Consider the following 23,845-nt stretch of genomic DNA (forward strand, 5'->3'; position numbering starts at 1 on the left):
CAGTGGGAACAAATGCTCTGGGACTGGAAGAGGCTGCTGGAGCTGTGAGGGAAGCCCTGTTACAGTCAGGGCACTGCGGGAGCTCCCTTCCTTCGGTGGTCTAGCGCTTCCTCCCAGGAATGACGCTTCTCCTTGTGAAGGGTGTCTCAATGGTTGTGTTCCACTCTCTCAGAAATCTCTCCTCTGGATTTTTCTCCAGCCTAGCCTTTAATTTCTCAGAGGCCAGTGATCCCAGGAACTCCTGGGGCTTATCTGCCAAGCTCTTTGCTTATGGCCTTGAGCTAAGTAGTTGGAGTGTGGATGATGCAACTTGTTCTTTCGGTGGAAGGGACTTCTAATATTTCCTTTTCAATGTGAGTAGTTTACTTTGTTAAGTGGCAGCCAGATTCCCTGTGCTCCTTGTAGCACTTGTAGGGGAGAGTTTCTCTTCTGTGTTTGTAGATTTGACTTTTGTTGTGGTCTAATGGTTAGAAACCTGCCACAGCAGACCAAAATGGGGTAAGTCCAAAATGTATGGTTCTTGACCTTTATCCTGTCTCCTATGAAGAGGGGGTAATTTGGACTCAAGCACTTGGTTGCTTTTTGGTGTTATTTGAATAGAACCTCTCCCCCGCCTACCCCACCCCTATCTGATATACTAAGTATCCAACCACATAGTTATAGGAAATGGTGCCATGGGTCCGATGACCACTCAGCTTTTCTATCTGATAGATACCTCCAAAAATAAGTTTCATCCTCAGTTACATTGACATCAAAACTTGGCAGTGGTATCTGTGAAGGTGTAATCCCTCCCAGCTCCCGAGGACCATGGCACACAGGCTGAGAATCACCAACCTCTGTGCAGGCACTGTCCCCAATGCTGGGGATGTGGATGCAGTCCCCGGCCTCACAGAGCCCAGTTCCGCAGGGGGTACTGAGAGGTAATCAGGCATGTTCAAGGTCATGTGCACAGCTGTTGTCAGCGATGGACAGGACCCTTCTGAAGGGAATCACTTAGGAGCATAGGGGAAGAACGCCTAAGCCAGACTTGGAATTGAAGAAGGCTTGCTGGAGAAAGAGACATCTAATGCATATGAATCTGAAAGACTTGGGAGGAACTGGCTTCCCCCTCTGGTCCCTCTTGTCCCAGAACTCTATGGTGTGTGGTCAGAACAAGTTGTTCTGCTCTAGTTGGGGCAGTCTCTGCTGAGAGTAACTTGAGACCTTGTTTTCTGGTACCAGGTACAGTGGCAGTGGCCTCATCAGGGTCTGGACACTTTTATTTGGTAAGATTGGGATGTAGTTTCTGGCTGTTCCTGAATTATTTTGTAGAGATGAGACTTAACTGGAATCCCCCTTTTTATTCCATCCATATAGTCTGGAACAAAATTATGGGATGAAGTGCATTAAATACATATTTGTAAAGACAAAACATGTTTATAGTAGAAATTTTAGAAGCAATAGAAAAGTAAAGAGAAGAAAAATCAAAATCACTCCTAGGGACTTCCCCTGTGGTCCAGTGGTTAAGACTCTGAGCTTCCACTGCAGGGGGCGTGGATTAGATCCCTGGTCGGGGAACTAAGATCCCACATGGCATGGGCAAAAAAAAAAAAAAAAAAAAAAAAAAAAAATCTCTCATAATTCAGAAAATAATCTTTGTTAATAGTTTTTAGTCATTGTTCTGTGTATGAGAAATATACATACATTGTTTTGGTTTTTACAAAAATGAATTCTTTTTTTTTTTTTTTTTTTTGACTGTACCACGCGGCTTGTGGGATCATAGTTCCCCAACTGGGGGTTGAATCAGGCCCACAGCTGTGAAAGCACTGAGTCCTAACCGCTGGACTGCCAGGGAATTCCCCAAAAATGAATTATTCTCTACAGACTTTTGTAGCCTGCTCTTTTTCTCTTGGTATATATTGAACATCTTTTTCTGTTTCTGTTATGAATTATGACGATTGCATTATGATGTCACTATTCAGTTGTGAGACTAGATGCTTCTTTTTATACCATAGAAGTTATACATCCCAGTGACCATTGTCTCCTTAGGGAGGATACTGCTGATATCCAGCAAAGTGGGTTTGGGAAATTTTCTTAAACGTTGTGGGGATGGCATTCTCCCAGGGTCCTCCCTACAGAGCCTTTCAGGGCCGGTGAGAGGGGCTGTAACACCTCAGTGGAGATGGCGGTGGCTTCGGAGCTGAGCTCTGTGTGGCACGTGCGAGGGTCTGACTAGTACCTTATGCTTTCTCTTCGCTGCTTTAGGTTTTTTGGCTGCAGCTGGCCCCTTAGAAATCACTGGCCCTTATTATCCAGGGAAGTGAATGTGTGAGTCAGGTGTTTCCTTTGTGTTGTATGGAGGTCTCCTGGCTGTCCTTCACCTTCCTTTTTGAGGTCAGTCTGTAAGCCCCTGGAAAGACCAGGACTTTCTGTTTAACAGCAGTTACTAAAGGCCTGAGCCTTTAGTGGGGATATGGATGGGAACAAAGCACTCCTGCCCTCGGGGAGCTTGCTGTGTAGCCAGTTGTGTCTTCTTGTTGACCACGATTCCAAGTCTAGCCAAACCCCAGAAGTACTTGACGGAACCTAATTCCTATGGAACTCTCCTCTCCAGTGCTCTCTCACCTGGTTCAGTTACTTGCCTCCGTCACAGCCCTGGGAGGTGGACAAGGCAAGGGTTAACGTCCTCTTTTCCGTGTCCACCACTGCGGGCCTTGATCTGACCTGCCCCGTTACTTCCCTCAACTCCCTCAGTCTCTGGACTCACTCCCCCTAATACCTTCCCTGCTGTGCTGCCAGCTGAGCCATTGTGAAACTAAGCTCTGATCTCATCTCCCATTTGTGAACCCTCAGTGGCTCCCATTTATCCCCAGGAAACTTCAGCCCCCTTGGCCTAGCGGCAAAACCACATCCAGCACGGCCTGGTCAACCTCTGCAGCCTGTTGTCCACCATTCCGTCTATTTCATACCTTCTAAGCTCCAGCCTGACTAAACCACTCGGAATTTCTCTCCCACTTGTCTGCACCTGACCCTCTGCTCGCACCTTCCCTTTGTCCCTCAGTCCCTGCACATCCACTGCGTGCCCATCCATCCGGGCCCTGCGGAAGTATCCCCATGTCTGTTAACCTTCTCTGGCTTTCCCTCGCCCAAAGGAAACTTCTTCCTCTGAACTCTCAGAGGGTTTAATCTTTCTTTAGTACACCTCACTTTGTGCCTTGATTCATACTCTCAGTAGGAAGTATTTCTCTCACCAGACTGTAAGCTGCTTGTAGGCAGGAATACTCTCCAAATCCCTATAAGCTCTCATCAAGTTGCTTGGCATTCCAAAGGGGCTTCAGGAAATGTCATGGACCTGCCTTCCCATTTGAGTGATGGGGACCTGGAGAATGCAAGGTCATCCTACAGTCTGGTGTCAGAGCTGTCCTAGGCCCAGTCCTCCTCTTTCCCAGCCTTGTTTCTTCACCCAGGTTCCCAGGAGTGCGCTGTGTCAAGTCTTGAAAGAACCTCAGTTCTGGTGTTCTCACCTTCATCTTCTGTGTTCCCCACCTCCCAGGTACCGGTGACCATGAGATCTCTGCAGCTACTCAGACCCCCCTTCCTGTGCGCCCTGCTCTGGGCCTTTTGTGCCCTGGGTGCCAGGGCTGAGGAGCCCGGGGCCAGCTTCTCCCATCCCGGCAGCGTGGGCCTGGATAAGAGCACAGTGCATGACCAAGAGTACGTATTCAGCCGGGGCTGTGGTCCAGGGGCCTCCCCATCTGCAGCTGCAGCCAGCTGCAAGGGCACGCGCTGTCCAACTTTCCTTCTACTATTTGTATGACCCCTTAACATTTTCCAAGGATGATATTTATTCCTTATAGCCACCTGTAAGTCAGGTATTCTTTTTTCACCATCATATCACAGATGGAGGATCTTGAGGCCCAAAAGGGATAAATGACTTGCCTGAATTCATTGTCTCTCTCTTTCACCACAGACAGACAGACAGACACACACATACACACACACACACACAAACACACACAGTGGTAGTTGCAGAGTCCAAAATAGAGCTAAGTTTTCTTGCTTCTGACAAGACCTTTTTCTTTTGTATTGGCATGTTCAAACATTGAATCATTTGTTGCCACTTTTGCCCTGGGCCAGTTAGCCTCACACATTATACTCTGTTATCCTTAAATTGGTTTAAGAAAAAAAAATTAATAGCTCCCCAAAATGCTATAACAATATTCTAATAATAAAAAGGAAAAACACCCATAATCTTGCCAGCATAACAGATGAACTATTTGATTTTTTTTTTTCCCCTGCTCCTTTCAGGGCCTTGCCTGTATCTGTCTTCCTTGAGTGTGGTCTGCCACTGTTGATGTTTGTTTTTCTGGGATGGATGAACTTTAAGATCTTGAACGTTTCAGAGTCCTTAAGATTTTGGTAGGATCCCAGCATCGCCACCAAGTGGTCTGAGTCTCACTGTTGGTCTTTAGGCATATCATGGAGCATCTAGAAGGTGTCGTCAACAAACCAGAGGCAGAGATGTCCCCACAAGAACTGCAGCTCCATTATTTCAAAATGCATGATTATGACGGCAATAATTTGCTTGACGGCCTAGAACTCTCCACAGCCATCACTCATGTCCATAAGGAGGTAGGTCAGGCAATGGCTCAGTAGACAGCATCTCGGAAAGGCCTCCCTCTGGTGACTCAGTCCCCGAACTTGATGACCTCCCCGTCCTTGTGCAACACTATTGCTGCTTCTCCTTTTTCTGCTCGCCTTCTGTTCTGCCTCTTTTCCTGTTCAGCGGTCCTTCTCATACAGGGGGACGGGCTGAGGCAGAAGCCCCAGAGCTTTCCTTTTATCTTTAGCAAGTGCCGCTGGCATTCCTGCTGCACGCCAGCATCTGAGAACCAGCTAAAAGACAGACCACATTCCAAATGCAGAACAGGGGAGAAGTTATCTCATTTGGGAAGAATGGCGAGTCAGGGGACCAAGGGCTCAAGGGATTTGGTGATAATTGAGGGTTTGGGTGATGCTCAAACAGTACGGTGCTCGTAGTTTACAAAGCACTTTCCAGCAGGTTAGAGATCTCGTTTGATCACTGCAGTAGCCTGGGAGCAGGAAGGGGCAGGCCTTGTTTTTGGCCCCAGTTTGAGAGGGAAGGAAGCTGAAGTTCAGATCTTATGTCTCCAGATCTAATGTCTGTCCCACTGTGCCACACTGTAATCTCTAGAGAGGCAAAGTTAGGGAGGGCGTGTGCTCGCACGGCTGCGAGCTGAGCCGGGTGGGGTTTGCTTTGAAGGCTGCAGGGAGCGCTAGGGCTCGCACAGGAGGCTGGCATGACGAGTGCAGGGTCTGCTGTAGGAGGCATACGGGCGGACGCCAGGCAGAGGGACTGGGGTCCAGCAGCCCTGGCAGGCGAGGATGCTGGTGGCAGCAGGAGAGGGAGGGGGGACGTGGGAGAGGAGGCAGGGGAAGAATCAGCCGAGGACGTGAACAGCCGTAGCTCAGCGCTCGGCCCTGTGAGCAGAAATGCCTTCACCTCAAAGATCATGATGAGGTCTACTGGTTGGCAGTGCCTTCTTCCTCTTGTTCTGACCCCGAGATGTTGTCTAGCATGGACTGTTTCCACTTCAGCAGAGCTGACCCTCAGGAGGGCCTGGGCTGTGAGCTTTTCTCTAGGATGGGGCTGCGGGTCCTGGAATCTCTGAAGCTCAGAATTCTGTGTGGACCCAGCTTTCTACAATGAACACATATGACTTTTGTAATGAGAAAAGAATGAAAAGTGATTTTTAAAACAAATAAGCAAGGGCTTACTTTGATTGTATCGTCCTTTTAACTGCCAAAAATCATTTCTAAATTGGATTATTATGAATTGACTCTGGATCTGATATGTGGTTTGTGGATTCCTGGAAGTAGAAGTACTACATCTGAAGGAGTTTATTGACATTTTATTTTGGACATTAACCAAGCGCTTCCAGTAAAAGATGCCGCTCATCCTTGTCTAATTTGTACCTTGTAGGAAGGGAATGAACAGACACCAATGAACGAAGATGAACTGATCAACTTAATAGATGGTGTTTTGAGAGACGATGACAAGAACAATGACGGATACATTGACTATGCCGAGTTCGCAAAATCACTGCAGTAGACACGATGTGGCCACCTCCCAGTTAGATGCAAATGTGAACCATTATAATGTGATCAAACACTTTCGGTAATGCAAAATAACTCATTTCCAAAATACTGCTACGGGATTTTGGTACAAACCTGTAGCAGCTTGTTACACTGGGGTGAGAAAGAGAAACCAAGAGAAATCAAAAAGCAGAGAAATGGGACCTACTGTAGTCCCCAAGCATTATTAAATCTCTTATTGGACAAGGGCTTGATTAAAGAATCCTTTTAAGAATGTTGGGTAATTGGAGCTGAACACTCAGGAACTAGACTGGAGCATGTTGCCAGGCTCTTGGTTTTAATTCACACTACCTGAAGAGTAAGACAAGCTCTTGCTAACTGGACACACTTGTCAGCAACTGAAGGAATGGAATGTATGCCACTTGTTTTCCCTGGTGGGTCCCGTCTTCAGGAAACGTGGTCAGTATTCTGTAAAGTTCCCCTGGCCTAAATGATTACTTGTTCTGGCCAAGGGAGTATTTATTAGGCTATTTCAAAGCCACAGCATCTATTTCGAAGAATGTCAAATAGTTCAGCTAGCCACAGAGTCTAAGATTCTATATCTCCTGGCACTTTGGAAACAACACATCACTGACCTAAGTGATTCACCTTTTTCAGTTTTTCAATATTTTATAAAACTACTGCCACATCCTTACACTTTTTTTTTATGTCTTTTTCAACCTAGGAGAGACCTCGAGTCTAAAAGTGTTCTCTACTTCTCATCATTAGCAAATGTTACAGCTTTCTAAATATTTGTATTTAACTCTTGTTTCTAGGGTTTTGTTTTGCAGTTTAGAAGATCTTAGGAATAAAAGGACTTTATCCCGTCTGCTTGATACAGCAGGGGTGAACTACTAGCTGGTCTAGCGTAAGTGAGAAGTGTAAAGATGCTTCACCAAGCACAGTGATTAACCCAATGCAAGTTAGATTTAGAAAGAATGTTGTTTAAATTACCTCTTCTAGCCTGAATACGTGAATTCTTTCAGATCAGGAAAGATTAGAAAAAGAAGCCTAAAAACTCTTAACATTGTGAATTTCAACAGTAATTGAAAACAAGCAGTGGCAGCAGATTATAATTTGGTTTATGGGATGTGACGCATGTGCTGTGATAGGAAACCTGAAATGATGGTTGAATGGGAAAAAAACTGCATAAAATTTGCTGTAAGATATATAGAGACTTATTTTCTTTACCAAAGTATTCTTACAAGAAAAATAAGTATTTGTAAAAGTGGTTTCGTGTCAAGTATTTGTGCAATCAGAGCTGAATTGTAAACTATTCTTGCAATACCTAGTATTTTGAAAGATTTATATAATGAATTCTGGATATATGACTAATAAAACTGATGAAACAAAAGAGCGAGCAGTTGATTTTGTCCACATAGGCTGCTTCTCCTACCACACGAAGGGTCGGTTGGTTTAATGCAGAAGTTTACACGTGTCTTCTCCATCCCAGGTGCTGGGGCCCACCCCGGCGCTACCCTGTTCCTTTCTGCAGGGGTAGATTCCCAGGATTCACAGTCACTTTCCCCTTTTAGGCATTTTTTCCTCTGAATGAAATCACTTTTTTGGACCTTTCTTCTCTGGCCAAGTTCAGATTATGACTGCATTCTCTAGATTAGGAAAATACAAGGTTTTCTCCTTGAGTCTGGTGACTGGTTTTTCTTTGCCAGAAAATTTAATTAGATAGTGTTATTGAAAGCCTCCCTGGCCCAAGCAAAAATCACAGTCTTCCCTGGCTTTTTGGAAATGACACTTTGTTCTGCCAATTGAAAAGTGAGCAAGGGAAGAAGTTACCATTGCCTCCCCCCCCCAGCCCCACCCCCTGCCTGAAACCCTTTCTTTATCCAGAGCTGCCCTTCTGGATGGATCTAGTGAGCAGGCTCGCGGTTGAAAGGATCTCGCACTGTTGGCAGCTAGGGAGTGAGGCAACTGGGGAGCAAGAAGCCAATTCTTCCAAGGTAGAGTCACCCAGACAAGACACCTCTTTCCTCCTCCACAGCTGGCTGCTATTTGAAATTATTCCATGCTGGCCTCTGTGGTCCTGTTAGCCTACTTTTCCTCTTAGGAAATTTCCCTGTGGGAGAGGGGCTGGCACCATTAGGGGCAGAGCATGGTCTCCCCTTCCCTCTCATACCTCCTTTATCTCCTCTCCCTCTTGTGAGGCATTGGCCTTCTCATGGTTCACCTCAAGGATTTCTCAGAATGTATAAGAAACATCTCTGCACCTTAGTTTCTTTGTCTCTAAAATGAAGATCAGTATACTTGAGAGAGGCCGCCTCCTAACAGCACAAGCCTTGGACTCAGGCAGAGAGAGCTATGCTCTGAAGTTCTCTCCACTGCAGTTTCTCATCTAAAACTATAATGAAGCTTACCCCCACAGAGTGGTTAAGAGTATTAACAAAGTGAGAGAAACTATATAAAACATCAGGTAAGTGGCTGGCACAGAGTAGGAGCTAAACACGGTCAGTCCCTTGTTCCTCAGCCTGGCTGAAGAGTCAGGGCCCCTTCTCACTGGAGAGTGGGAGCTGGAGGGGCTGGGTAGAAGTGTAAGACCCCTAGGGGCTGGCATCAAAGGGTCTTCTCTGCTTGTCTTTTTTTTTCAATCTGAATTTTTAATTTTTTTTTAAATTTTTTGGCCGTACCGCGCAGCTTGAGGGATCTCAGTTCCCTGACCGCGATTGAACCCGGGCCACGGCAGTGAAAGCGCCAAATCCTAACCACTAGGCCACCAGGGAACTCCCTCTTCTCTGCTTCTTATATTCCTCAGTCTAAGTGCTGAATGAATGAGTGAGTGAATGAATTCTCAAAAGAGAAGAAATGAAGGGTCGTATTAAATGCAGTGGTGAAAGACACAAAAGCGTTGAAACAGAAATCAGACCAAAGGAGTTTTCTTCTCACCTGGCCTCCTGACAGTTGATTTCACTGGGCCTCAGTTAATCCCCCTGAGAAAGGGGAGAACTGACCACCTCCCACATTTCCTTAGTCGGCACACAGAAGGCACCAAGCCATTAGCTATGCCTCCCTCCTTAGAAAGATCTGGAAAAGAGAAGAGAGGCACCAGCAAGTGTGCAGGGCTGTGGGGATAGAGACCACCAGAGGACAGCTGCTTCCAAACTTGCTTTTTCACCTGAAGTTCCCCAAGAGAGTTTTGGAGGTGTGTAGTTTTAAGAAAGCATTAGAGAAGGATTTTTAAAATAAATGGCAACTACAAGATGATAGAATAAAGGCATCTATATCTTCATCTCAAGTAATTTGTCCCAAATTAAGAATAAGAACAAAAAACCAAATTCCATCTTCAGTGACCTGGGTTTGCCAGATGTGAGGGTGGAAAGCAGGCGGAGAGTGGTAGGTAGGCTGTCAGGAAAGGAATGGGGGTGGCACTGAAGGAAGCAGCTTCTTTGTCCCCTAGAATTCTAGAAAGTTTCAGGGGCTAGAGGAATGAGGTACCATGGGAGGTGGACATGAAGTGGGGAGCCACAGGCAGGGATTATTCCAACCCTGTGAGAAGAGGGGATAGACCCAGCCAGGCCCAGTCTGTCTCATCTGGACATCCCCCATTTGGCCTCCCCAGAATACTGCAGGCTGGCTCTGAAGGAGGTGAGTCAGAGACGCTCTTGTCTTGGGAATGCCAAGTGGAGAAGAGTGGGGATGAGGGACCACGCTAAAAACAGAAGTGAAGTGCACTTCTGCACATGATTACATAGCTCCAGACAGCCAGGAGCCAGGCTTGTGTTCCTTGTGAACGACAAGTTCATTCTCTTGAGAAACTGAGCTGCCCCCCACCAAGACCTTCAATTACTAACATTTTGGGGCTCCTAGTGAAAAATCAGGATGGCCACCTGCTCCCCCAGCAGACAACCACCAAGTGGAGCCCGTCCACACACCTATGGCTGCCAATCAGCTTGTTAGTGTCACACTTAAATATGAATGGTTTACTTAGGATCATAAGGCAGTTCAGGGAAACCTTCAACACCAGAGGGAGACAGTAACCAAAACAAACTGAGAAAAGGAACATTGGGGGAACTGAATTAAAGCAGGGATGAGCAGACAATTTAAAAAATTATAATCAGTGTCCTCAGAGATGTGAGACTTGATCACATCCATGAAACATAATTAGGATGTCATGAAAAAGGAAAAATTGGAAAAAACAATCTAGAAATGAAAAATGTGATACTACGGCATCTAGAAGTGAAAAATGTGATACTGCGGAATCTAGAAGTGAAAAATGTGATACTGCGGAATCTAGAAGTGAAAAACATGATACTACGAATCTAGAAGTGAAAAACGCCCCACCCCCCACCCCCACCATGTTTTCCATTAAAAGGGTTAAAAGGTAAGGTCAAGGAAATTTCCCACAAAGTAGAACAAAAAAATAAATAGATGGGTGATAGCAGAGAAAAGATAAGAAAATAAGAGGATTTACTGGGGAGATCCAACACCCAATTAATAGGAGTTCTTAGAAAGAGAAAACAGAAACTATGACAGGGAGGAAGTAACCAAAAGCCAACTCAAGCTATTTAGAATAAGGGGGGAAAATGAGTGAGGGATGTGGGGAATGTGAGGATGTTTTGGTCACATTACTAAACCGGCTTCAGATGTGGCCAATCCCAGGGCTCCCCCGGCCACCAGCACCTGCTCTCCTCCCATCTTCAGCTCTGCCCCCTGCAGAGTGTGCTTCACCTGTGGGTCCCACACAGCAGCCCCAGAGCATCCGCCTCCTCCTCCGCTTCAAGCCTAGCAGAGAAGAAAGCCTGTCTCTGTTGCAGCACACCTATGCCCTGACGGTGACCTAGAAGGCCCTATGGCATGGTGTTAAGAGCGTGAACTCTGGCATCCGACTACCTAACCGTGAGTCTTGGTTTTGCCACTGTGTGTCACTTGAGCTTGTTACTTAATGCTTCTGTGCCTCCATTTCCTCATCTGACAACAGGGATGATGATGGTTTTAGCTCATGAGGCTCTTGTGGGGAGCAACTGAGGTAACATATAGGTAACACAGGCAAAACCCTAAGCAAGGAGCCTGCCCACTTTGTCTGTGTCAGCCAGAGCTATTATTCTGAGCCCATCCCTGAACCCATCACCGAGGCCAAGGCCATGCCACACAGACTGCTGGGCTCAGGCCTTGGTTAGAGCTGCATTTCTGGGGAGGGGCTGGAGCCCTACTAGCATAAAATGACTGACAGTGAGGAGGAAGTGTTTCTGCGAAGGAAATCAGGATACAATTTCTAGAAGAGGAAGGTGGATAGCTCTCCATGGCATGCCCTAGGATGGTTGGCAGTGGAACTGTCCCTTCTTTCAAGGACATCTCCCCACTCCTCACCAGCCAGGGGCCCAGCCTCATGGTCTGCTGAGACAGTTAAATACTACTCTTATTTGAAAGCACAGCTTCCTGCATGTTCCCATCTGGGCCTCCATTACCAGCATGAGGGGAAGCTGTGTTCTGTATTCTTTCTGTCAGCACCTCATCATCCAACTTGGACCCTGACTTCCTGGAATCACTCACACTCACCTCCCAAGAGCAAATCATCGTTTTCAGACATGGTCCAGTCTGACACCATTTTAGGAAAAAAAATCTTCAGCTGTGCAGAGCACACAGTAGGGCTCTTTGAACCAATTTACACCTCTCAACACCTGGATCTACAGTGGGGTTACTTCCTCCTGTCCAAGGTGTTCCCTAGGAACCATGAGTGTTTGCCTTGCAACCAGGAGATCGACGGAGCGCCTTGGAGGCTGCTTCCTGAACAAGAAGACAGATCTGCCTACAGAAGTGAGGTAACCGAGTCCCACAGCCAGGAGGAGAGAATGGAAATATGTCAAGGACACAAAAGAGAGACTAGAGAAATGAGACAGAGGGCCAATAGGAAGGTTGGCAACACTCCAGTCTGTGATCAGGACTCAGGGGGACCAGGGAACTGAACTGAGGACAAAGGCGGGGTGGGGAGGGTCCAAGCGATGCTCTGTGAGGACAAGGCTTCAGCAGGGGGAACTCAAGGGCGGGGAGTTTGGATGTCAAAGGTAATTGATTTCACAATAATGTGTTTTAAAATGTATTAATGTGTCAGCTTCATTTTCCTACTCTGTGCTTGACTATGTACCCAACCACAGTTCACTCTCTTCCTCTTGGCACTATAGGAATAAAATGCTGGGATTTTATTATAAGAATATAATACATTCTCATTAGAAATAATGTGAAAATCCAGAATAATAGAGGGAGGGAAAACATGGTCTCATTCAATAGAGCCACAGTACAATGGTGTATTTCCTCTTAGTATTTTTTTTACATAGTTTTAATAATGGTATTTATACAATTTGTATACGTTTTTATCAAAGGCATGTTCATGTCTTATGACACAGTCCTTGTAAACTTCACTTTTAACAGCTGCAGGTTCTTCCGTTGAACGGATAGACCATGATGTCAATCCATTTGTCTACTGAGGAACTAGATAACAAGTGAATGTTCTCATTTGTGGTGTTAAAAATTACATTGCGGCACTTCCCTGGTGGTGCAGTGGTTGAGAGTCTGCCTGCCGATGCAGGGGACGTGGGTTCGTGCCCCGGTCCGGGAAGATCCCACGTGCCGAGGGGCAGCTGGGCCTGTGAGCCATGGTCGCTGGGCCTGCGCGTCCAGAGCCCGTGCTCCGCAACGGGAGAGGCCACAACAGTGAGAGGCCCGCATACCGCAAAAAAAAAAAAAAAAAAAAAATTACATTGCGATGTCTCTCTTTGTGCCTAAAGCCATTTCTATCTTTACTATTATTTCTTGAGGAAATTGAATTAGTGTGGTTTGAATAATTTTAAGCCTTGGTAAGCACTGCTGAATTGCGGTCCAGAAGAGTTGGGTTAATTAATACTCATCTCCATTGTATATAAAGAGCCCATTTCTTTTACCTAGACCCAGAGTATCAATATATCCCAATGAGTTTCCCTAAACATAGAGTGACCAAACATCAGTGCTTTTTAATTTTTGCTCAAAATAGTACAATATTCACCAATGCTATATATCTACCATTTGTTCATTTGTTGATTCACTTATTGTATATGTATTGTGTGTTTACCATGTAACCTCTCTGGTTTCATTTCTAAATTTCAATAACTCCTGCTGAAGAGAAAAAGAAAAAAGGCTGTTTGTCGTTGGCCAGCCTTCCCTGGAAGGTGCTGAGGGAGACACAGAAATATTCTTGCACAGCATCTCCAATAAAAGCAAAAGCTAAATCACATTTCTACCTCAAGAGGGAATCCATTATATCAAGGCCCCAACCAAACATCTAGCATTTCAACAGGGAATTAGTTGCAGAAACCATGAGCATTATATCTGTACATTTTGGATGTTAAAAAAAGATACAGGACTTTTGCTTCTGGGAAGATGGAGTAGACACATTTCTCCCTGTTCTTCTAAGCACAACAAAACCCCGGGACATTAAGCACAAAACAAACATAGGAAGACTGAAAGGTGGAGAGAAGAGACAGGCTGGCCAGGGGACTTGGGGCTTCAGCAACAACGTGGTGGTGAGTTCCCTGTCTTTCTGTTTTCATTTTTTTATCTCATATATCCCAGACTTGGAGCTAAGGAAGCTGGCAACCCAGAAATGCCAAAAAGCACAGACATAAAAAAGCCCCCAAGGAAACCTCCTCTCTCTAGCCAAGGATGAAGAAAAGAGCAGCCTAACAAAGCAGAAAACTTTTAGACAATAACTGCTCTACTCCAGCCAAACACCAGGGAAAACTGTGGCCCTGCCAGCAAAGGCTGAGTGGGGCCCAGATGTCCTCCCTTGCCAGCTGTAATGAGGTGCCCCTCCTCCTTCCTGTATTTGAGGTGATGCCAGAGGAGCCCAAGTACGGAGCTGGGACTTTCATTCCTCCCACCCCCTAGGCAGTACCAAGGCCCTCCTCCTGCCCGTTAGGTCTGTGGAGAACACACAGGGAACCAGGATCTGGAGTTCCATCCCCACCTGGGTTCCCTCCGCCTTCCTGCTGGGCATATCAGAGGAGGCCTAGTAAAGAGCTGGGGTTTCACCACTGCGCAGTGATAACAAGGTCACCCCCACCACAGTATCAGTGGAGACCACGCAGGGAGCCCAAATTCCCACTCCCTCCCAGCAGGAATGAGGAGCTCCTGGCCTTGGGTATCAACAGAGGCCAAGTGGGGAGCCTGGACTTCTCCCTCCTCCTGTCAGTAATGAGGCAGCACCCTGCCAGGTCCCTGTTGGAGTGATAACATAGGAAACCAGATAACAAGGTTTAAATAAGATCCAGCCCCATTTATAATGAGAAAATGTCCAGGTGTCAATTTAAAAAATCCCTCATCATACCAAGAACCAGGAAGACATCAAACTGAAGGAAAAAAGATGCTGACACTGAGGTAACAGATGTTATCTCTTAGATATCTGTATTAGCTGTTAGGTAATTAGGTGGGTTAGAACTATCTGACAAAGATTTTAAACTAGTTGTGATTAAAAGAAAGTGCTTCATACATATGCATATAGCTGATTCACTTTGTTATACAGCAGAAACTAACACAACACTGTAAAGCAATTATACTCCAATAAAGATGTTAATACAAAAAAAATGTACTTCAACAAACAATCACAAACATGCATGAAACAAATGGAAAAAACAAGTCTCTGCAAAGAAACAGAAGTTATAAAGAAGAACCAAATGTCGAAAGGATACATGTACCCCAATATTCATTGCAGCTCTGTTTACAACCACCAAGACATGGAAGCAACCTAAATGTCCATTGAAAGATGAATGGATAAAGAAGATGTGGCACATATATACAATGGAATATTACTCATCCATTAAAAAGAATGAAATGCCATTTGCAGCAACATGGATGGGCCTGCAGATTATTATACTAAGTGAAGTAAGTCAGACAGAGAAAGACAAATATCATATGATATTGCTTATATGTGGAATCTAAAAAAAATGATACAAATGAATTTATTTACAAAACAGAAACAGACACGCAGACTTAGAGAACGAACTTATAGTTACCAAAGTGGAGGGATAGATTGGGAATTTGAGACTGACATGTCCACACTGCTATATTTAATATAGGTAACCAACAAGGACCTACAGTATAGCACAGGGAATTCTGCTCAATATTCTGTAATAACCTAAATGGGAAAAGAATTTGAAAAAAATAGACACATATATATGTATAACTGAATCACTTTGTTGTACACCTGAAACTAACATGACATTGTTAATCAACTATACTCCAATATAAAATAAAATTTTTTTAAATTGCTTGTCAAACTACTAGCTGGCTGATAAAATTGCCCAGAGTTCTAAAAAATAAAAAAAATAAATAAAATTTAAAAAGAAGAACCAAATAGAAATTTAAGAACTGAAAAATATAATAATTGAAATAGAAACCTCAGTGGCTAGGCTTGGCAGCTGAATGGAGGGGAGAGAGGAAAGACTCAGTGAACTGGAAGATAGAACAATTGATGTTACCCAGTCTGACCAACGGAAAGAAAACAGACTGGAAAAAAAAATGTACAGAGCCTCAGGGACCTGTGAGACTGTCATGAAAGATCTAACATTCTTCCTGTCACCAGAGTCCCAGAAGAAGAGGAAAAGAAGATTGAAGCTAAAAAAATACTGAAAGAAATAGTGGCTGGAAACTTTGTAGATTTGACAAAAGACACAATCCTACAGATTCAAGAAGCTGAGCAAACACCAAAGAGAATAATAAGCCCAAAGAAATCTACACTGAGACTCATCATAGTCAAACTTCTGAGGACTAAAGGCAAAGAAAAAAAACCTCAAAAGTAGCAGGACAGAAACAACACCTTACCTATAAGGGAAAAACAACTTGAATAACAGCCCATTTCTCATCAGAAACCATGGAAGCCAGAAGGAACTGGCACACGTTTTCAAGCACCATTAAAAAAAAAAAAAAAAAAGAACCCTCAATCCAGAATCCTACATCTAGTGAGAATATCCCCTAGGAATGTAGGGGAAATCAAGGTATTCTTTTTTTATTTAAAAATTTTTAAAAATTTATTTGGCTGCACTGTTCTTAGTTGTAGCATGCAGGATCTTTGCTGTGTGTGGGATCTTCATTGTGGCACATGGGATCTTTTAGTTGCAGCATGTGGGCTCTTTTAGTTGCTGCATGCAGGCTCTTAGTTGCGGCATGCAGGACCTAGTTCCCCGACCAGGGATCGAACCCAGGCCCCCTGCATTGGGAGCGCAGACTCTTAACCACTGGACCACGGGAGAAGTCCCAAGATACTCTCAGACAATGGAAAATAAAGAGACTTTGTCACCAGCAGATCTACTCTAGAAGAATGGCTAAAGGAAGTTCTTTAAACACAAAGGGAACAATAAAAGAAGGAAACTTAGAACAGCAGGCAGGAAGGAATAACATGGTAAACAAAATATAGGTAAATACAATAGACTTTCCTTCTGCTCTTGAATTTTCTAAATTATGTTTAATAGTTGAAGCAGAGATTATAATACAGTCTGATGTGGTTCTAAATGTATGTAGAGAAAATATTTAAGACTGTTATATTGCAAACGCAGGAGGGCAAAACAATGCAAAGGTGAGTTTTCTGTACTTCACTCAGGTGGGTAAAATGATAAAAGTAAAATGATACAGCCACCCTGAAAAATTATTTGGCAGTTTCTTAAAAAACTAAGCCTGTAACAACCATGACTCAGCAATGGAATTCTTGGGCATTTATGTTTGCACAAAAAACCACCTGTGAACGTTCAGAGCAGATTTGTTTGTAATAGCCAAAAACTGGAAACAACTGAGAGGTCTCTCAACAGGGACAAGTTATAACACATCCATAACATGGAACTCTACTCAGCAACCAAAAGGCACAAGCTTATTGATAAGGATAGCAACCTGGATGAATCTCCAGAGCATTACACTGAGTGAAAAAAAGCCAATCCCCAAAGATTATATACTCTATGACTCCATTTATATAGGATTCCTGACATGACAAAATTAAAGAAATGGGAAACAGATTTGTGGTTGCCAAGAAGTAAGGAGGGGGTGGGAGCAGGAGAGAAGTGATCATGGCTATAAAAGGGCAACCGGAGGGATCCTCGTGATGATGGGAATGCTCTGTATCTTGACTGTGTCAGTGTCAAAATCCCGGTTGGGATATTGCCTTATAGTTTTGGAAGGTGCTATCGTTGGGGGGAACTGGGTCAAGGGTATACAGGATCTCCCTATGATTTCTTACAACTGCATGTGAGTTATCTACAATTATCTCAAAATAAAAAGTTTAATTAAAAAATAAAGTGTTGAAAGACATAGTCTTTTCAGCCCCACCACAACAATTTTAAACGTGGGCCCTCTGAGACAGTGTTAGAATAGGCCTGTTACTTGGTGTTAGTGCCCCAGGGGCTGTACTGGCAGTGCTCACAATTAGAGCCTTTTTCCAGAGGCTTTCAGAGAATTCGCTTTGCTCTGCCAGAAACATTGCGCTGGGCATTTTCTGTCCATGAATTTCTAATTGCTTCCCACTGGGTGGCTGGGGAAGGATGTACAGGTCACTCCTGCCAAGGCTAAGAGGCCCAGGGAGGGGAGAGGAAGGGTGAGGAAGTCATTACACCTCGGTGGAGGGGGTTACGAGGGGCTGACCTAAGTGGCTGGAGTCCCACAGGACTGAAGAAGCTGAGTGTCCCTTGTCCCTGGCTGTGGGTACAGCCAAAGAGGAGTGGAGTGGGGGGGAGGTGTGGCTGTAGTGGGAGAACCTGAGAGGAGAGATGCAACAGGTGTCCAAATGGAGGAGATCTTGGGGAGAGACCTTGAGCTTCACAGATGTCAGGGAATCAGAGTGTGGGAAATGGTGTGTGTGTGGGTGTGGGGGGGTGGTCATCCACAGGCCAGGGTCTGGCATCCATAGCTAAATTCTATGAGCTGTCTGGGGTGAGAGGTAGAATGGGGGGACCACATCTGAAGGGATAAGTGTTTTGAACGTAGCCATTCGTGTAGCCTGTGGGTTATGGGAGCCCAGGGCCCCATCAACAGCAACCTCATCAAAACCCATCCTTGGGTTGTGGAAGTAGGTCACTGGATGGGAAGAAGATGGTGTAGATGGGGCAGGCAAGGAGCAGAGGCAGATGGTGAAGCCATAGGGCTGCCTCGAGGTGGGACCTCTAGCCGATAGTTCGGGCAGGTGTGCCTCCCTCTGGAATGTTCTCACATTTCCCCCCTCCAAGAAGGCGGACACATCCAGGCTGTAAGGCCATACTGATCATAGTTTCAGAGCTAGGCCTGGATACCTACTCAAGCTGGGCCAATGCATTCTCCCTCCCAGGGATTTGATGCTTGGGACCGAGGGACACAGCAGCAGGGAGGCACAGTGGTGGAGGCATGTGTGGGACCCTTGCTGTTCAGTGTGTGACGTGGACCAGCAGTATCACTTGGGAGCTTTATGAATGCCCACCCCAGATCAGCTGAGTCGGAGTCTGCCCTTTAACAGATCCCGTGACTCCTGTGCTCATTTAAACTGGAGAAGCTGCTCTGGAGAGAAGGTCCCCAGACACCTTTCGCCAGGAGGCCTGAGCTGCCCTGTATCTGCTGCTCTGGGAGGTTTGGTTCCACTCTCCCTCGGATTCCAGTGGCCTCCACTGAACTGCCTTTTTCTGTCTGGCTAACTTGGTTTCTATATTGTTTATGACCAAGATAACCTCGCCAATGCACAGGGACAAGTCGGTGGGGACAGTGTAACTCAAGGGCAGGCTGACCCAGTTTGCCATACCAACTGAATTCCATCAACAGACAGTCAGTCCTCTGTATTCACAGATGCTTTGAGTCACGTTCAGTGAAAATCCACCCCCCGCCCTGCCAAATGAAAATGATTTTAGCCATTCATCCTTTAGGACAAAGTTATCTTCTTGGATTCTTTTCAAAGGGATCATTTGCTGGGCTGGACACATGAGAAGTCAGAGAATTTTCCATGTTCGCATTTTGGCAAAGCCTGGTTCTGCTTCCCCAGGAAAGGCTTGTATTGAAGAAGACCTTCATCCTTTCTCCTCTGACCAGTCCAGCCTGTGGTCACCTGTCCCTCCTCCGAGCCTCCAGAACAGCAGACCTTGACCTTTTGTGTGCCATGGATCCCTTTACAGAATAATGTTTTCAAATGCATAAAATAAAAGACAAAGGATTTCAAAGAAGCCAATTATATTGAAATACAGATATCAAAATATTTTAAAGGGTGAGCAACTTAATATATATGCTTCTTAATTAACATTAGTAAGATCTAGCAGCACTTCTAATAATCACTGTAATTTCAAAGCTGTGATGAGGGCTTCCCTGGTGGCGCAGTGGTTGAGAGTCCACCTGCCGACGCAGGGGACACGGGTTCGTGCCCCAGTCCGGGAAGATCCCACATGCCACGGAGCGGCTAGGCCCGTGAGCCATGGCTGCTGAGCCTGTGCTCCGCAACGGGAGAGGCCACAGCAGTGATAGGCCCACGTACCACAAAAAAAAAAAAAAAAAAAAAAGCTGTGATGAGTAAGTGATTTGAGACATTTGCAACACCTGCACTGTGATAGGAAAACGTTTTATAATTTTCTCTGAATGACAAAGTCACAGTTTCTGCTAATACCAGCGCGGTTTGTTGCCTAATGCATAATTGACGAAAATGCTAAGTTTCAGCTTGAGTTTCATGAAAATAAAGATGTACTTTTTTTCCTGTCCAAGTTCATGGATCCCCTGAAGTATATCTAGGGACGGTTGGTGGACCTGAAGTTAAGAACCCTTGCCCTAGAAAGTACCTGGTCAGTAATATGTAATAAATTAATTATAGCCATTGAAATAATGTATTTTTAAAAATGCCAAAGAGATGTGTATTAAAGTAAGATTCCAGGCCCCATCACTTCTCCGCCTGCCTGCCTGACCTTCACTGGGGTCTGCTTCTGTTCTACATGGCATTGTCTTAGCAGGGTCCTGTGTTCGACGGACCTAAGTTTGTCTTCTCTTGTCCGCTGGACCACCACCCCGACTTGAATGCACAGCAGAGGCTGGGCCAAGAAGGACCACTCAATCAGCATTTGTTGACTCTGCCTGTGATGACTCTTTGAATGTCTATATTTTAAGATTCTGAGATTTTTGTTATCTACCCTGTTGATCCCCTCAAGTCTCTTGATGCAAAATTTGTCATTGGCATGTGTACCACTAGATGGCAGCAGCATCTCACAGAATCTCCTTTCCCAGCCCTTGGACGCCCATCCAAGGGCTATTTATTTTTTGAGTCAGTTCTATTTCTCTCCTGGAAAATCCAAGGTCATTACCCTCCTCACCTCCCCCGACCCATGTGGATTTCCCAGACAGAGTCGTCACTGCATTATTTTGCTCTTCCAGTGGGAACACGGGGGAAAATTGGAAGGGTGTGGGTAGGTAGGTAGACTGTCTAAGGTCAGTACAAAATGATCTAATTGGTATGCATGGGGAACTCAATTCCTACCAGCATTTACTGGGCACCTATTATGTGTCAGACCTAATGCTATGCTTCATTTACAGGATACACTGTCCCTGTCACAGATGTGTGGCCACGTCCTGAGAATGAAGGGAAAGAGTAGCTGTGGTCTTTGGGTGGGGAGGTTGGAGAACAGTTTAGAGTAGCAGTGGGAACCAGTGCTGGTCTGAGCAGTTCTGCTCTCACTGGGCTGTTCAGTCCATTTGGAAAATGTAAGTTACAAGAGACTCTGATTGCAACGAAGCTAAAGTATGTATGTGGATGAAGCCTCGAAGGTGACATGCAAACATGAAGTCAGTAGCTGGGATGCAGTTGAAGGATGATGGTCTATATGAAATATTCTCCATACAAACTGCTCTGTCACATTGCCATTATATAATTTAAAAAATAAAAACATTAAAGAACATATCATTGATGATCCTAGTAAGAAGTAGATCTCAAGTTAGCCCCAAACCTATTACACATGCTATTCTTAGATGAATCAGGCTTGGTGAGAAACCTTACAGTAGATTGTGTTTGGGTCACTGAACTTGACAAGAACACAGAACGTTTCCTTGTGGGGTAGGCAGCTTTGTTTGCTTCAAGGTGGAACAAAAACCTTTTAATCTTCAAATCCAAGCAGCAGGCTGGCTGACATCAAATGCTTATATGTATTCCTGAGCAGCAGAGCCGAATCACAGGGTCTTTTTAATCGGAGGTGACTTGCCCTCCGTTCCACACGATCATTTGCACGGGCAAAAAGATAAGCTGACTCCTCTTCAAATCTCCCACCATCAGACGGCCACTAGAGCCCTTCTTCTAAAACATACATGCACACACACACACACACCACCACCACCACCACCACCACACACACAATAAAAACAACAACAAATCCATTCAAAAATGAATAAGAACTTGAAGAGAATGAAACTGCTCAGATTGAACTACTTTGGGAAAAGACATTATTAACCTTTCCCCAAACAATGGAAGTGATGACCTGGCTGCGAAGAGGAGATGGTGGTGCTGTGGACCCAGTAAACTCTGAACAGGCCAAAGCAGTGTATGGAATCTAGGCTTTATCAACTTTTGTGCCACTGTGCTTTCTTTTCCTAATACAAATGCCTTCTGAAAAATCTCCACCCTATGGCAGCTTGGCCAAGGAGAAAAGGAATTTCCCCTCCACTGCAATCAGAACGGCTCTCCAGGGGAGCAAGGCCACCCCAGAGGCTGCCACATTGTGAGGATGGAGGTGGAGAGGCATGGGGATTCATGGGAAGCAACCTGGATTTGGAAAACGGGGTAGATTGAAAGAGCCAAACCCCAAGGGAGAGACGGGAATGGGGGGAGCTCTGTCAGTGCCCTGCACCCTGGTCTTTATATCCTAACCTTAATCCTTAAGATTTGATTCCAGCAAGCTCCTCAGATGTTACCAAAGCTGAGAAAATCCTCCTGCCACACTTCTCTTCAAAAAGCCTAAGAGGGACTTCCCTGGTGGCACAGTGGTTAAGAATCTGCCTGCCAATGCAGGGGACACAGGTGTGAGCCCTGGTCCGGGAAGATCTCACATGGCGCAGAGCAACTAAGCCCATGCACCACAGCTACTGAGCGTGCACGCCACAACTACTGAAGCCCGGGCGCCTAGAGCCCGTGCTCCGCAACAAGAGAAGCCACCGCAGTGAGAAGCCCGCGCACTGCAACGAAGAGTAGCCCCCACTCGCTGCAACTAGAGAAAGCCCACGCACAGCAACGAAGACCCAACACAGCGAAAAATAAATAAATATATATTTTTAAAAAGTCTAAGAAAGCTGAAACCCCAACAGAGGTGAGAAAACTTTGCTTTTAGAAATGTTACTCATCCTTTAGCAACACGAGCACCAAAGAGAACTCAAGCTGCTTTATTTATTGTCAGGCCTTGAGGAACAGGGCTCTACAGATCAGTTCAGACAGCATTTTTGAACATCTTTCAAGAGCCAGGATTGAACGGGGTCAGGATTCTAGGGGTTAGATGGCCTCTCAGAGCCTCAGTTACCTCCTCTGTAAAGTGTGGATAATCTAGTGCCTATTTCATAAGATTGTTGTGGAAATTAAGTGTCAAGTGCCTGTGGCATTTATTGATAACTGATGGATAAATTGTATGTATCAATATGCTCCTTGGCATGCATTCATTCAACCAAATCTGATGGATCTCTGAGGCCATAAATAAAGATAAGTGAGACCCTATGAATGTATATACATCCACATATATTACACCGATTCTAAAATGTACATCTTCGTGTTTTCACATATTTGAATTTGGCAACCCTTCTTCTTTCTTGGTGGTAAATGAGAATGGAATAATGGTGTGACTTAATGGTGTGACTACAATCAGTGAAATCTTAGAGTTGGTGAAAACCAGTAACAATCATAAAGACAGAGTCATCAGCTCTCCACCATGATCCAGCCTCTAAACGACACTCAGAACCAGAATCCCAGTACGGGTGACTCAGGATGCTGTCTTCTCTCGCCTCTGATATGTCAGCTCCCCTGCTTATTCTGTGTCAGTGACTTATTCTGTGTCAGGTGGCTTGTAAGTGAAAAAGGAACCACGACTTTTGACATACTTTTTTCTTCCCCATCGCATTACAACAGAGCCTGTGTGAAGGGCCATGGGTGGACAGGGAGGTGGGTGGCAGTAAAACAAACCAAACTCCCCTCCCGAGCCCCACAAAGTTCCTGCCCAAAGCTGAAAGTTTAGTTGGAAAACCTAAAACACCCACAAGGGAATCACTTGGGAATGATGACCAAGCAGAGCTGCAAAAGGTGCCATCAGCAGATGGCTTAGTGAATTCACATACTCAAACACATGGAGGGTGATGCAAGACCATCTCAGAACCTTCAAATGAACAAATCTGAACAGATGCTCCCCTGGACTGTGTTTTTCAACTGTGTTGTGGTTCTACTACCTTTGCTCCGGTGTTTGCAGGGGAAGCCGAGCTTGGGGCTGAGCGGCAGCCTTTCTCTTTCCCTTGGCTGCAGTTAGGCTCTTGGTTTTCTCCAAGACAAACATTAAATTCTTGAAAGCTGAGGCTGTCCACCCTGGGTGTGAATACAGATGGTGATTTAGTCTTTGGTTTCTCCAAGTATGAACTTTATGGCCCAAGCTGCTTATTGACTTATGAGCTGATTAAAAGGAAGAGAGAAAACCTCTTCCAACTAAAGACACTCACCAGACCTTTCCAAAGCTTAAATAAAGTTGAAATTCAGCAGCAGTTTGGCTGCGGTTGAGGAAAGGGAATTTGAGTC

The 23,845-nt window shown here is 45.2% G+C and overlaps 1 protein-coding gene across 1 annotated transcript; it reads left to right on the forward strand.

Moving 5' to 3' along the window:
• Positions 1-3,544: 3,544 nt before the first annotated feature.
• MCFD2 (multiple coagulation factor deficiency 2, ER cargo receptor complex subunit) lies at positions 3,545-6,112 on the forward strand (the record flags this gene model as incomplete). Its single annotated transcript, XM_079720473.1, has 3 exons — positions 3,545-3,693; positions 4,452-4,611; positions 5,984-6,112. 3 exons carry the CDS (start codon positions 3,545-3,547, stop codon positions 6,110-6,112), a joined length of 438 nt encoding a protein of 145 aa, XP_079576599.1.
• Between the last annotated feature and the right edge of the window lie 17,733 nt (positions 6,113-23,845).

This window comes from Hyperoodon ampullatus (assembly GCF_949752795.1).
Source record: "Hyperoodon ampullatus genome assembly, chromosome: 15".
Classification (NCBI taxonomy): domain Eukaryota; kingdom Metazoa; phylum Chordata; class Mammalia; order Artiodactyla; family Ziphiidae; genus Hyperoodon; species Hyperoodon ampullatus.